Source organism: Solanum dulcamara, chromosome 9 (assembly GCF_947179165.1).
Source record: "Solanum dulcamara chromosome 9, daSolDulc1.2, whole genome shotgun sequence".
Classification (NCBI taxonomy): Eukaryota; Viridiplantae; Streptophyta; class Magnoliopsida; order Solanales; family Solanaceae; genus Solanum; species Solanum dulcamara.
This window is the reverse complement of record NC_077245.1, coordinates 17,405,757-17,421,249: the sequence shown is the minus strand read 5'-3', so window position 1 is coordinate 17,421,249 and position 15,493 is coordinate 17,405,757. Positions and strand designations below refer to the sequence as shown.

The window sequence follows — 15,493 nt, the reverse complement described above, 5'->3', positions numbered from 1 at the left end:
AGGTTTTCCATTTCCACTGGCCTTGAAGTATTTGTTCTGCCGTTGAGTCTGTGGGGGAATTCAAAGAGGAACGTGTCGCTGTATAATGCATACATATTGACTCCAAAACCTTATTTCATTCAGATGAGGACTATCTTCTGATCTCAGACAAGGAAGGGTTCTCTTTGCTGGCCTTCTCCAGATATCATACAAGACACCTACTCAACAACCCACCCTCTTGCTTGTCTAATATGCTAGCCACCTTTGTTTCTCTATGGCATTTTCAAAGCCATTTGCTGTCTCTCACAGCCTTTGATTAATGATAGTTGAGGTCTGTAAATGTAGGTAGAGTAGCTGTTAGTCTATTACTAGTTTTTTTGGAGCATTTAATGAAATTCTCTACCTTAAATGCTATATTGTTATCAAGCATTCAAAACTGGTTCTGGGATGATAATAACAGATCTTCCCCCAGCATTTAAGGCTATAATGCTCATTTATCTCCATTATTCAGTATGTTTCCTAATACAAAAACATCCTCCCATATTCATTATGTTTCCTAGTTCATTCTTCTTTTCTGTCAGCAAACTTCCATCTCCTGGTGTTCTTCTTTTTATCAGAGGCGGCTTCTCTTAGTATGAAGCATATCCATTCCATTACCTTGCTGCTCACAGTTGATCTCCTTATCATTCTTCGACTTCTCTCCACCCATTCATACCAAACAGTACCATCTGCATTCCATTTGGTTATATCAAAAGAGAGCATTTTTTTCAATTGTTCAATTCTCCCACTCCCCTTATTTCTCTATTATATACCACTATACTTCTCTTTTTTTGTCTCATCCATTCACCCTCCCCACCCTGACATAACACAACTACCTTCCCTGTCAATTCTTCTAGTCTCTTGTTCAAAATATCTAACAAGAGAAATAATTATATCATCTTTCCCTCTCATGGAACTCCTAAGAACTTACAAAAATTAAGGAATTTGTTCCCTGGCCATTTAGACAACTTTCCCCTACAATGGTCACTAAAGGTTCAGAGATATCTTCCCCTTCCCTCAATCCCCAAAATTTTCTACAATGTTCACAGACAGGTTTGAAACATTCCTCAAAACAATGACAACAGTAGCTTAGAGTTACCCACCTGTCCCAATCACCTCCATACTGCAAGTATTTACCATAAACTGGGGACCTAAAGCTTTACTCAAGCTCTCACACCTCAACAGGGTATTTTGACCCCCACCAACCATGCCTCCTTTAATTTGGAGTTCACCGGAATCACCAAATCTAGCTAAAGCTTTGATTGACATAAAATATTCATGTAATTTCAACATAGAAAATATATTTTAAAACAAGACATGGAAAATAATATCCTATTCTTGAACTTCTCTAATAAATCTTCATGAAGATGATTACATGGAAAAAGAGAGAAAAATAAGCTAAAAGCCAAGGAAGGGCGATGCATCTGTAACAATTTCATCAAACACTACACAAAAGCAAGGAAGAAAAAATCATGATATATTGCCAACGGCCTCCATGATAATTACCAAGCTTTTGTAACTGGTCTCCAAGGGTTGTTGAAGCTTGTGTTGGAATTTTGTTGTAAATAGGCACATGTTTGTATAAATGACATCATCCAGTTTTCTAACGTAGAAGACACGAGATCTATAATGATCCCAGGTGCCAGAAAATAAAGTGAGAATAGAAAGAAAACTCAAAATCTCGCCAAAAAATAGATTAACCCTCTCGAACTAGGGTTCTGGTGACCAAAATACAATGGAAAATGTATGGGGATCTAGTTGGATGGAAAAGATGAACAGCACAGGCAGAAGAATCACACTGAAGAATGTCAAAGGAATTTCTCACGAGCCCCACATGTGCATGACTGTCGTCAATAGGTCTAGCTGGGTTTTCTTCCGAAGAAGGTTGCGAGCTTGCAGAAGTGTTGGTTTCGCACATCTCCAGACACTAAAGGTGACTCGAAGAGCAACTTTGGTCAATGAAAAATGCATATTGAATATCTTTCTTCCTCCTTCACATTGCTAGTGATTGCATAGTAAGAATTTTAACAAAAGGGTTGTTATACCAAGTAAAAATGTAACAAGGAGGAGAAAGCTCAACTTTGATTATTCCCTCAAGCTATTGGGTTTTAAATAGTGGAGTTTGACTACTATCCAATGTTGCAACATTGATCTCCTTTTCTCGTATAGCATTTGAAGAAGAAACAAAAACTCATGATCCCATATTTGACATTTTTGCGGAGGATTAATCTCATAGCAACAAGGTCTAAAACGGGAAAGCAAACCATAGGTAACATAATTATTGGAAAGAAACAAATATTAGTTAAATCTGACTGATCATAACTAATACACAAATAATTTACTATACTCCAAACAAAGAGAAATGATAGTATCAATTAAGAGTCCACCCTTGCTCAAAAAATTACAACAGTTAAATCTTAGTGAATGGATAATGAACCAAGAATGTATTCAGACCAATTACCACACCTGATGCATAAGTAGTTCCGAAGAACAATGCAAAAGTGTGATAGATGATTGATAACGGCAAAAAAAGCGTAATTCCCCGGTGTCATAGGTTACCTTTCTATCTTCCTCCCCCGTGACGTTCCCAAAGCGATTGGGAATTGAAGAGGGGAGAACGAGCAGACATCGAACGATTAATGAGATTTTGATTTACCTGAATAATCCATCACATATTTGTACATGCTCTGCTGGATTAAGATGGGAGAGACGGTCAAACAACACATGAGCATGATACCTGGCAGTAATAAATGTTATCTGTAAAAGTATCCATATGTATAAATTATAAAAAAGAAGACAGAAGAGCGAAAGACCAAAATACCACAGAAGGAGTCAACAAACATGGAACTCAAATGATTTTACCTCATAGGATTACAGAAATATTTTACCTGCTGAACAATTAAAAAAGGGATATCTAGGGAAATTGAAGCATGCAAAATTAAACAAAAATGCTCTCAATTAATAGTTTGGTCTAACAATACCCCTGCCATCATTAGTTTAGTCCTAAAATGCCCCGCCACTAATAGTTTTGTCCAAAAATGTCCCTATTGTTACTTAATGGGTCAAAATGTTCTTTTTCCAATAAATATATTATATCTTTTCTTTTTAAAAACATTTTATTTTTAATAAATATAAAACTTTTAACAAACGCTATTCTTGTTTTTTTAGATAAGAGTAATTGTGTATTCACAAAAGGATCATCATTAAAAAAATGATGAGCACAGGTCACTTACAATCACATCAGAGCTTATCAAAACTACCCAATGGGAGATTACAAATTGCCTATGAAATCAACAAAAAGTTCTGTATCCCCCATCATATCATGTTTACACCACAAATACAAAAGACTAAGACAATTCATTCTAATCTTATGAATGTTGTTTCTTTTATCCTTGAAACATCTAGCGTTCCTTTCTTTCCACAGAGTCCACCAAATGCAAGCTGGGTTTAACTCCCACCAGTCTTCAGCAGAGTCTCTTCTTCCTATCTCCTTCCATCTGTCTAGTAAATCCTTAGTGGTCTGTGGAATTACCCAACACACACCAAGGATAAAAAAAATGTTCCATAGGTTAGTACCAACCTCGCAATGAAGGAATCAAGGAACAGATGCCCATTGAATTCAGCATCTTAGTCACACATAAAGCACCTTGAGCAGATCTATCTTACTTTCTTCTGAAGCACTTCATGTGTTAAGCATGCCCTTCTACACACCAACCAAACAAAACATGAGACCTTTAGAGGTATTTTTATTTTCCAAATTAATTTCCATGGCCAGATTAGCATGACTTTACTGTGAACATTCCTTTACTTTGTAATCTCCATATAGGCTTATCAGGTTCGATAGAGGTACCTAGGAGGGCATTTAGAACCTGAAATAGGTTACTGACTCTCTCAATCTCCCAATCATTGGGGGCTCTTCTGAATAAGAGATTCCAACCTTGAGGGCTCCATATCTGGAAGATTGTGTCCTTGCTCTGTTGGTTGCGCATAAACTGTGTGTTTAGGCATTCTTCTCCAATCCATAAATCGTTCCAGAAGCAATTTTTCTGCCACTTCCCACCTCTAGTGAGATGTTACCTTTGAAATGTAGCCATAGTCTTCTGATGGTTTTCCATACACTACACCCAAATGATCCCACAACCTCCTCAATGGACCAATGGCTTTGCATGCCATATTTCTCAATGATGACACTCTTCCATAATGGCAACTCTTCAGTGCAAAATCTCCACAAACATTACTGAATAAGACGAGTTCTGAAGACTTAGTTTTTTATACCCAGCCCCCCATGCATCCTGAGGAGAGTTAGTACGTCCCACTTGACTAGCTTATACCTCCATTCTCTCTGTTCCCACTCCAAAGAAAAGATCTTCTAAGTTGGTTGATCTTCCTCTTAATGCTCTTTGGGATAGGAAATAAACTCATCATATAGGATGGGAGTGCATCTAAGACTAATTTGACCAGTATCAACCTTCCTCCCAAAGAGAGGTATTGACTTTTCCCCCTTGCTAGTTTCCTGTCACATCTCTCCAGTACTTCATTCCACACTTCTATGTCCTCATTTTTTTCTCCCAAAGGCATGCCCAGATACTTAGTAGGTAGTGTTGCTATTTGGCATCCCAGATTGCAAGCTAGCAACTCCATGTTACTTACATAATAATTGGGTAAAGGAAACTCTTTTGCCAATTAACATGGAGCCCAGATATACCTTCAAAGATAGTGAGAATTGCTCTGATGTGTCTAATTTGTGTCACCTCAGACTCACAGAAGATCAAAGAGTCATATGCATAGAGTAGATGGATAACCCCCAACTCCTTATCCATGTTGCCATGCACCTTAGCTTTAAAACATTTTAACCATCCATCGCCATTTGCTTTTCTGAACATGTGGTTGAGTCCTTCCATGGCTAGAATGAACTAGAATGGTGAGAGAGGGTCTCCCTGCCTCAACCCCTGTTGTGATTGGAAGAAACCCTCAGTTTCCATTTATAATTACTGAGAGCATAACAGTGGATATGTAGAACCTTATCCAATTAAGCCACTTCCTTCCAAATTTCATGTCCTTCAAAATCTTCAGCATAAAAGGCCAATTGACATGATCATATGCCTTTTCTATGTCCAACTTACATAAAATTCCAGCATTTTTTCCCTCAACTCTAGAGTCCTCCAATTCATTAGCAATAAGTGTAGCATCCATAATTTGCCTTCCTTTCAGAAAGGCCATTTGATGTACATCAACCAACTTCCTATTACAATCTTCAACCTCTCCATGATTAGTTTGGAAATAATCTTGTACACTCCTCATATCAAACTGTTAGGTATAAAATCTTTTAATTTTTCTGCTCCAGCTTTTTTAGGAATCAATGCAATGAAAGTGGCACTGAAGGACTATTCAAAAACTTCATTTTGATGAAAGTTATGAATTGTCAGCATCAGGTCTTCCTTTAATATTTCCTAACAGGATTTGAAAAAGCTCATTGTGTAGCCATCTGGACCTGGGGCTTTGCCTCCATCACACTGTTTTAAGCAATTTAAGACCTCGGTCTCAGCGAAAGGTCTTTGAATCCAGATCTGCTCCTCTTGAGAAATAATTGGGCAATCCAAAAAGTCAAAACAAGGTCTCCAGTCCTCAGGTTCACAATAGAGTTTCCTATAGAAACCAACCATAGTGTTTCTGATTTCTGAAGGATCTTCTACAACCACCCCTCTGTCTATTAGCCTGTCAATGGTGTTGTTCCTTCATTGTGATGTTACCATTCTTTGAAAAAATCGCTTGGATTCTTCATTTTTTGCCAGCTCTTCCAGTTCCACTACTATGGTGGCTCTTACCATCATTTCATCCACAGTCAAGTCCCTTGTTTCCTGAAACTCATCAATTTCAGCCAATTCTTCAAGTAGACTATTCTTTTTATTTACTAGCTTCCCAAAATTTGATTTGCTCCATTCCTTTAGCTTCTGCTTGAGAATTCTTAGTTTGACATTAAGCTTATAATCTGGGCATCCTTCAACCAAAAATTCAGGCCACCAAGCTTGGATCAAATCAGTGAAACCCTCCACTTTGAGCCACCAGATCTCAAACTTGAAGTTTGATCTTTTTTGTTCCCAATTTCCACATTTTAACATGATAGGGCAATGATCAGAGAGCACCCTAGGTAGCAACTTTTGTTTGATAGTTTTGACCTTTTCTTCCCATTCTGTAGAAAATAAGAATCTATCTATTCTAGCTGCGGTGTGATGATTAATGCCTCTAAACCAAGAAAAGATTCCGCCATTAAAATGAGGGTCATGTAATTCCATCTCTTGTATCCACCTTGAGAAGCCAGACATAACAAAAGTGATTATGTCATATCCTCTTCTTTCTTCCATGGTTCTGTTGGTGTTAAAGTCTACACATGTGAGCCAAGGACCATCACATAAGGTTCTGACTGCAGCCAACTCCTCCCAAAATAGTAGCTTCTCATTTCTAGCATGTGGAGCATACACTCCAGTGAGGTACCAGGTAAAGAAGTTATGAGTTGATACAAACTCATAGTTAATGGTGGTGGCCTATTTTAACTTGAGTCCCACTCCAAATTCTACAGTTCCACACCAAAATCCCCCCCCTCCACACACACACACACACAACTATCCTCAACCTCTAGGTAGCCACATTTAATCCACCTACATGATAATAACTGCTTGTCCATTGCTTCAACTTCCTTGCTTATCTTTGTTTCTTGAAGGCAGTAAACATCAGCTTTCCATTTTTGCATTAAACTATTCACCATTGTTCTCCATTTTTGGCTGGTTAACCCCCTTACATTCGATGTCAACAGATTAACTTTCATTTAAAAGTTAAACTCAAGTTCCTCCCCCTACTTCTGCTACCTTCCACTTCATTAAAGCTGGATTTTAGGTTTTTCAATTCATTTTTTCCAATTCCTCTACTCATTGGAGTAGACACTGCCTTCCCAGGCCCTTTATTATCTAACAATTATTTTCTCTCATCAATCTTCATTAACATTGCTGTGGTTACCTTTTCAAATCCTTCGAAAGCCACCCCATAAGTATTGCTCAGTTCTAAGATATTTGAATTAACCCAATTTGATGTTTTTGTCTCGATAACTTCTTGAGAAATTAGAAGTTGAATATTGACTACATCAGCATTAAGGATATGTTGTATCTGCAAATTGTGTTCTGTCTCTTGCGTGTTATTGGTAAGCAGTCAATACAGGTCGGCCCAGCCCATCCGAGCCCATACAGGATTTGTAACTTTACAGGTCAGGCAGTCTGGCCCATTATTTTGGCAGGACAAAAAACAGCCGGCCCAATCCACAACTACGTGAGCTACGGGCAGCGCCAGGCCAGTCTATTTTTAAAAAAAATAAATATTCTAATTGAACGAAGTTCTTGTGATGGTGTTTCAGCTCCTTTCCGTCCAGTCATACCATTCGCCAACCATTCCATTGATTCTTTTGATGTCGAAAGACTTGAAGCCTGTAGCAAAGTAAATACAATCCTCTATAGTAAAGAAAGGTTTACAAAAAGGAAAGGGTGAGGGAGAGAGGTTCACGGTGATCAGAAGGACCACCGGAAGGGAGAGGTTTGGGTGGGCCTAAGCCATTTCTTGGATGTTGTGCCTGGAAGAAAAAAAAGCTTTTATTTCAATGTCGAATATCTATTCTTGTTTGTTTTCCTTTCAAAATCACAATATTTCTTCTTAATCTCATTTTATCAATTAAAATAGAATATCTACATGCACCATTTTAACCGAAAATATAGGTATATATATATATACACATACACGGAAAACTACACAAAATAGACCAATTGTGAAATATTTACCCAAATTGGACCCAACTCAATATTTACCTTCATAGACTCATGGCCCAAACTATTTACCTTCTTACTCCACTTTCTCCCTTTCAATCCCTTCCCTTGTTCCTATTTGATACCATCAGAGTATATTATACTTTGATGGTATCAAGCAATTTATCAAGAAGGAAGAGACAGTGTTTCAACGAAACTGTTTGATACCATCAGAGTATCTTATATACTCTCATGGTATCAAATGCGCGAAATAGTTAAAAACAAGGGGTATGAAAATAATGGAGTATCCAATGGTAAATAGTTTCTTTTTGGGGGTATAACAATAATTATCCTTCATATATATATATATACACACACACAAGATCATAGTAACCCCATCATAGTTTCATTTCGATAATGATAAAAAGAATTCTAATAAAATAGAAAATATCCTTGTAACTTAATCGTTTTCCAATTAAAATAGAATAAGCATTTGCTAATGAAAAATTTATTATTAGGAAAAGAATATGTTTAAAAAGAAATGAAATAATATATTTATTTGGGAATGGGCAATTTTTTACCCTTTTAAGTAACAAAAGGAGCATTTTTGGACCAAAATATTGACGACAAGGGCATTTTTAGACCAAATTATTGAGTACATTTTTGTTCAATTTCGCATAGCTCAAGGGCATTTTTGACCCTCTTCCGATCAAAGTAACCCTACTCTAAAATGAATTCTTCCAACAGAGAATACTCCAAAGGATGGTTACTAAATTTGCATAACCCATCATGAAAGGAAAAAAAAATGAGCTTATGAAACAAATCACGAGTAAAATACTTTGCAATTATACAAAGATTAATTAGGAAAACACTGATTAAAACCTCACAAGTATGTAAAAAAACTCTTAAGAGTTGTAGGCTGCTAGCTAGACCACACCGCAAATAATCCACTAAATTAGAACTGAGATAGATTTAAAAGTTGAAACAACCCAGTGTAATCCCACAAGTGGGGTTTGAGGAGGGTAGGAATGTACGCAAACCTTTACCCCTAACTTCATAGGGTAGAGAGGTTTGGAATTCCTTCCGATATACCCTCAGAACAGGCAGATAAAAGAATGGATATTATACGCCTAATGTCTGGCACAAAGACAAAAGTAAGCTGCTATCTCACTAGACAAAAGAACTGATATTTACTTTCTAGAAGAAAAGGAGAGACCCAAAAGCTATAGTCAAAATATAAAACCAAGAGAAAAGATAGTCGAACAATTACATACATAAAATCACTCGGAGCAAAGTAAAGATGAACAGATGAACAGAACACACACACCAGCAAATGCAAAGGTAAGGTTATAAACATGGAACTTCGAAATCAAACTTACCAGTCATCCACTTCAAGAAATCCCATAAGCAAGCCCAGGGGTTGACTATTTTCTAGCTCCGAGGAACGCTCAGCAACTGCCTCTGTTTCCATGTCCAATGCAGCATACAGATCCACTGTCACATCTCCTTGTTTCTCTTCATCCATGAGATCCTTTCCAGTAGCAGCAAGATTTATTCTACCTATTTTGTTAGCCTACATGAATCCAAGAGGAAAGCTAAAATAACCTCCTAACCAAATAAGCATGCCGAACTTCAAGCTAAAATACCCGCATTGAACAGAAGTATTCACACTAGAAAAAGTTGGAACCTCATCAAGTCTCTTAGCTGAAAATGCATTGTAATGGTCAAAAGCATCCCCCTCCTTGGGAAGTAAATGTGCATAACTGAAACAAAAACCAGGTCACCAGTAGCAATAAGTTGAATTAAATCTAATAGTCCAGATTACCTACCAAGAGGTGACTAGAAAGCCCAATTATGCTTTGGGCCTTAAGCAACTCAAATTAATCAGTAGATGCTTTTGCTTAGAATAAGCAACTTCTTATATCAATAAAAAGAGGATGTAAAGATCTTACTTATTTTCCCAGAAAGAGAAGACAAATAAGTAGCATATTTCTTTCCCTGTATACATTTTTATTAAGCTTACAAGTCTCTGCCTTTTGTTACCTACCTAATGCCCATTGACACCAATCTCAGGGCAACATCCTTTTTTATTATTATTAAACGATCTTTTCGATGAAAACATTCATACTATCCTTATAGAAGCAGTATGTTGTAAACAAAAGAAGCCATGAAAAACACACACGAGATGCTCTTACACTCCTTAAAAATACTTTTATTTGGTCCAACGAATAATAGCACCTTTGATTAGCTATTTTGTTCAACTATCATAATTCACACTAGTCACCAGCATCAGAAGGCATCGGTATCCTATACTCTTAGTAACGTCAATGTGCATGAGATAATAAACAAAATCACCAAGTCAAACTCTTACTTGGTTTTTCATAAAATACACAAAAATCTTTTTATACATTTTTTTCCGACAAGGTAAATTTCTCGATTTGTGCGTGTCATCCAAATTCTTTTTATACATAAAGAAGGTGTCTAATGAAATACACAGTTTAATTGACATCTATGGTTTGTGAAATGGATAATAAATAACAAAATCCATTTCTGCAAGAACCAAAAAAAAAAGAATACAATCAAGCACGAAGACAAGACATAATACTTTCTAGCAAGAAAGGTGGATGTTCATGGACAACAGCTATTCAGAGCTTATTTGAAGCCTAATGTTCACTACAAAAGTTAAGTACCCCTTTTTTGGCACTCAAATACTTAAAAGAAATTGTAAAGGGGAGGAAGAAAAGGTGGGCTGAGGTAACCAAGTACACAGATATACTCACATGCTGTCAACATCAATGAAGTCTCTTTTCACCAGCAAGGCTGTTAGCTGATAAAGTTCACTCGGAACAGGATCATTTACTTCCAGACGTTGGTAGTATTGAAACTTAAATCCAAGAATTTGGGAGGCATGGGACTGCAAATAATGGAGAGAAAATGGAAAACAAATGCACTTTCAAGACTCGGAGAGCTCCACAAAACAAGAAAACAGCAAGACAACCACAACTATACCTTGGGAAATATGGGAATCAAGTCCAAAAATATACTATTACCAGGCTGACGTTCAAAACACTCCAAAACCTGTAAAATCATAGGCCAAAGACAGAACAGAACACTGAACTTTCAAAAGTTTAAAAGGAATGGAACTCAAAAAAATGCATAAAAAGGAATGGAAATGAACGATATAATTATGGATAAAGAACGCACAATATCAAACACTCGGTTTGGATCCAGATCAAAGTGCCCAATCAGCGACTGCATATGGTCCAAGAATTAGAAATACATAAAAATGAGATTTCAGCTACCAGAGTGCTGAGGTGAAATAAAACCTTGATTATGCCAACTGTAGCAGCTGAAGCATTCCGTGTAGAACCCTCTGGAATTTGACAAAGGAGAGTGACCTACAATTACAGTCAATGGAGGGTCAAATTAAAGGAGAAAACAAAAGTAAAGTTGAGCTACAAAGAAGTGGAGGACAAGAGGTAAACATCACCAAAAGCGAGCATGAACTACTAAAAATTGCCTTAATTAGAGAACAAACGCACAGAGAACTTTGCTTTGCACAAAGCAAGAAAGGAATGGGGATAATCGTTTTGCTTGGAAGGAGAAGTGTAGGTTTGGTCTTTGATCTTTCTTCCCTTACTTTAATCCATTGACTAGAAGTGTTCAATAATTATCACCTTCTAAGAACACTACAGAAAGGGAAAACGAGGTGGAGCTTTAGGGGAAAGGATGAAAGTTTTCACCAGGCACTCTGCTGTATCTTTAACCGTCAGTGTTTAAGGACAACCAGTTTTCAGAGGACAGGTAAAAGTCCACCAGTCACCTCACACACTTACGTGTCATTTGTTTGCACTAAATGGGGTCCGAATCTGAATGCTTCAAATCTCAGCCCATTAAGTGCATTTGCTTTCTGCATTTTAAAATCTCTTAATGAGGGAGGCGAGATTGAAATGATTCAGGAGATGCACAGATGCCTCATTGAGGAGGTGTGAGAGGTTGTCTATGGCGGGTCTGAGGAAAAGTAGAGGTATGCCAAAGAAGTATTGGGCATAGGGAGTAGACAGGACATGGCGCACCTGTAGCTTACTGAGAACATGACCCTAGATATAGAATATGGAGAAGGTTAGTAGATAGCAAAGTATTGTTCAGTTTCCATCATCACTATGCAGTATTAATATCACCCTCTTATCTTGTTCTTCGATTTTATTATTACATGTTTGTTTAGCTTTAGTTATCGTACTATATGTTGTTACTATTGTTCTTTTCTCAATTATTTTCGACCTGACTGCTTTACTATAGTATTTCCATCGGAAACCTCTCTACTTCACAAGGTAGGGGTAAGGTTGCCTACACACCAACCTCCTCAGACCCCACTTCTAGGAATACACTAGGTATGCTGTTGTTGCTGTTTAATGGGTCTGAATGGACCTGAATAAATCACAATTCAGACTTATTCAAAAATGCTACTTTTATTTCCCGAAAAGTTCACGCTTCTCTTTTTTTCTCTTAGACAGAAAATTTCACACCTCTTTTATTTTTGAGAATCGTAACAGTATATTTAAAATCACTTAAGTGTGCAAAAGAGTAGATCAAAAGTGATCTACCTACAGACTACCTAATGTATCTACCAGAGAATCTGTACTCTCTACGTGGTTTTTTTACACCAAAAATAAAAAAAAAGGATACAATTCATCTTAACTTTTTGCATTGAATTGTATGTCTTCAAAACTTCTTGAGTTTCTCTCTGTCCATACTGAACGCCATATGCAAGCATGGACCACTCCACCACTGTTTCTGTCTCACTATGTTCCCCTTGTTGTTCCAAGTTCTAGCAGATCAGCAGAATTAACAGACATAGTCCATCTAAGCCCCACCAAGTTTAGGAACAGAAGCCACAAATGAGTAGTGAAAGGAAAGTGTATAAACAGATGGCATTGGATTCTAAAGCTTTCCCATATAATCACACCTTGAAGGCTTGAACATAATTAAAAGCCCTTTGCTCTTGAGTTTTCCTGAGTTAGGCAAGCATCTCTAGCAACCAGCATGAAAATCATACAACTTTGGTAGGAACTTTACCCTTCCAAATGCACTTCCATGGCCAATTCACAATGGATTGGCCTGTATGTGAAAGGTTAAGATAATCTGATTTAACAGTATAAATCCCATTCTTATTTTTGTTCCAATAATGAGTCTTCTTCCTCCTTGAAACCTTTGAAAGCTTCTAAATTAAATAAAAAATAATTGATTCTCCCCAGGTCCCAATCATTTAACCCTCTCCTGAAGATCATATTCCAGCCATTCAATCCCCAAGCACTATCCAGTTTGATGTCAGGAAGTGATGCTATAGAAAAGAACTCAGGAAATATGTCTTTTGGTGGCCCATGACCTACCCATTGATAATGCCAAAATGAAGTCCTTCTCCAATTGCCCACCCTTGTCTAGTATTCATTTGAAAAGAATCACATAGTTGCCTGATAGCTTTCCAGACCCCTGTCCATGAGGGGTGTTGATTGGACTTGTACACCATTGATCTGTCTGGTTCTATTTTTCACCAATGACAATTCTCCATAAGGCATCAAATTCAGAATTGTACTTCCACAACCACTTCAAGAGTAAGCTTTGATTATGTGCTTCTAAGTTCCTACGACCTATGCCACCTTCCTTTATGCAGGTCATGAGAGATTCCCAATTAACCAAGTGCATGTTCCCTATCTTCCTCACTCACGAAGGCTCCCTCTTTAAAGACAAAAGTAAGAACTCCAGTTAAATAGCCACACCCATTTTTTCTCTTTTTTTCATTGCTAATTTATTTTGGATTTTCATACTGACTCCATTCACTTTTACTTATTTACTATACTAAAAATAAATGTTCACTTTTACTTGTCTAGTTTGGAATACCAAGCAATGATTTATCATTTTATACCTATTTTACCTCTATTATTAAGTACTAATCATTTCATTTCCCAACATGTAGATGACTTATAATAATTAGGGGTAATATAGAAAAATTACCATTTTACTTATTGCTTCTTAAGGGATGTATCAAGTCAAACATGGACAAGTAAACATGAATGGAGGGAGTATTATTAAAGACTGCAATTCAATGGAGTTTCAGCATAAACCCATTTGGTTTCTTCCAACATCCTATTACTAGAATGAGATGATCCCCTCAAATTTAAGATATAAGATTACATAAACTTTTATTTGTTTGTGATGGACCAATAATAGTAATAGACTCTTCTTCACCAAATGAACAAGAAGGTTGAATCTGTGATGGTAAAGATCAATTTTCTCGTTATTATTAAGGGTAAATTACTCAAAAATCAATTTTCTCGTTAATAATAAATAAGTTAATAGAATGTAGAATGTTACAGAGAAATCAAGATAAGGGAGGTCACAGTAATAATGTAAACCACAAGAAGATTAGTGTTAAGAAGCAAGACCTTAGGGGTGGTATCTAAAATTAACCTTCGGCTTTATTGTTTGGTTGGATAACTTTCTTTTAAAGATTAAATTATGTTGAGCTTAAAAATTTATGACAACATTTTGTGTTTTAATTGATATAATTTTTTCTTTGTAGTCTACATAGTTCAAAAAATTAGCACATTTACATTTTTTATCAAATTATAATTTTATGTTTTTGTTTGAATTAAAAGTTTCTCTTATATTTTATTTTAATTACTATTTATATGGGTTGTATTTTATTGTGTTTACACATATAAACTATACTCAATTCACATATTTAAAAACAAGAAATTGTCCTAATTATTCTGTGTTCAGTCTAGACACAGCATCTTAATATTCAAATTTGCATTCAAATTCAAACATCTTAATATTAATGAAAACAAACGACGCCTTAAAGCATCTCCTTTACAAAGCCCTCCAATACTATCTGCATATGTAGTTCAAATGGGAATTCTTCATCTCAGAACATTCACCTTCCAACAACTAGCCTCAGTTCGGCTATATGAATCCTAAGTTAATCATTCTTCACTAATAAAAAAGACATGTCTACTAGCAACATCAAGCCTTAAAAAGAGTACTAAGAACTTAATCTAAAATAGTACGATGCATAAAAACACAATCCGCAACTGATAGTACCTTCCACCCACACCAGCCCCTCAAAAGGAACAACCTGCTCAACCATATAACTTTTAGGAAATATTAACCTGGACCATAACAATTGGCCATTCTTCAGCAACTATAAGACGCACTTCCATTAGAGCAGAACACACTGAACAACATAATGTGAATCAGGATTGGAAGTCAAAGATCAAGACTTCTTGAGATAAATCAAAAATCAAAAAAGTCAAAAAAAAAAGTTCATTGCAACATTTTTTCATAGTAAAAAAATCAAAACTGCACATGGATGTAAAAGAACAATTATCAATATCTCCTAAGCAACAAAGTCAAAAGAGATGGTCCACAGGAGAGCTTCATTTTAAGCATACGACAGCCTGGAATGGTCATTTATCCATGCTCAGAAATAAACTAGCTCTTGCTTACCTCCCATAGGGATATGGAAGTTATGAACTAGAAGTTGGAAAAGTTTAAGCTACTATTACCAGCTCAAAGTGGAAGCTAAGCTCCTTATTGCCTCCTCCGTATACAAACTTAGATTTGATTGCAGTAAGATCACCCAAAGGAAATAGAGAAAGAGCATCCAGAGCAGTGACTAGCAAAAAGAGGAG

The 15,493-nt window shown here is 36.6% G+C and overlaps 1 protein-coding gene across 1 annotated transcript in view; it reads right to left on the bottom strand.

Annotated features, from left to right (window-relative positions):
• The window catches only part of LOC129902126 (THO complex subunit 2-like), a 57,822-nt gene that overhangs the window by 37,552 nt on the left and 4,777 nt on the right, over positions 1-15,493 (bottom strand). The window contains exons 7-13 of the mRNA XM_055977178.1: positions 11,129-11,200; positions 11,007-11,054; positions 10,812-10,880; positions 10,583-10,716; positions 9,490-9,565; positions 9,182-9,375; positions 2,675-2,755 (exon numbers count right to left, since the gene is read on the bottom strand). Coding sequence (XP_055833153.1) covers positions 2,675-2,755; positions 9,182-9,375; positions 9,490-9,565; positions 10,583-10,716; positions 10,812-10,880; positions 11,007-11,054; positions 11,129-11,200 — 674 coding nt within the window. The remainder of the gene's footprint in view (positions 1-2,674; positions 2,756-9,181; positions 9,376-9,489; positions 9,566-10,582; positions 10,717-10,811; positions 10,881-11,006; positions 11,055-11,128; positions 11,201-15,493) is intronic.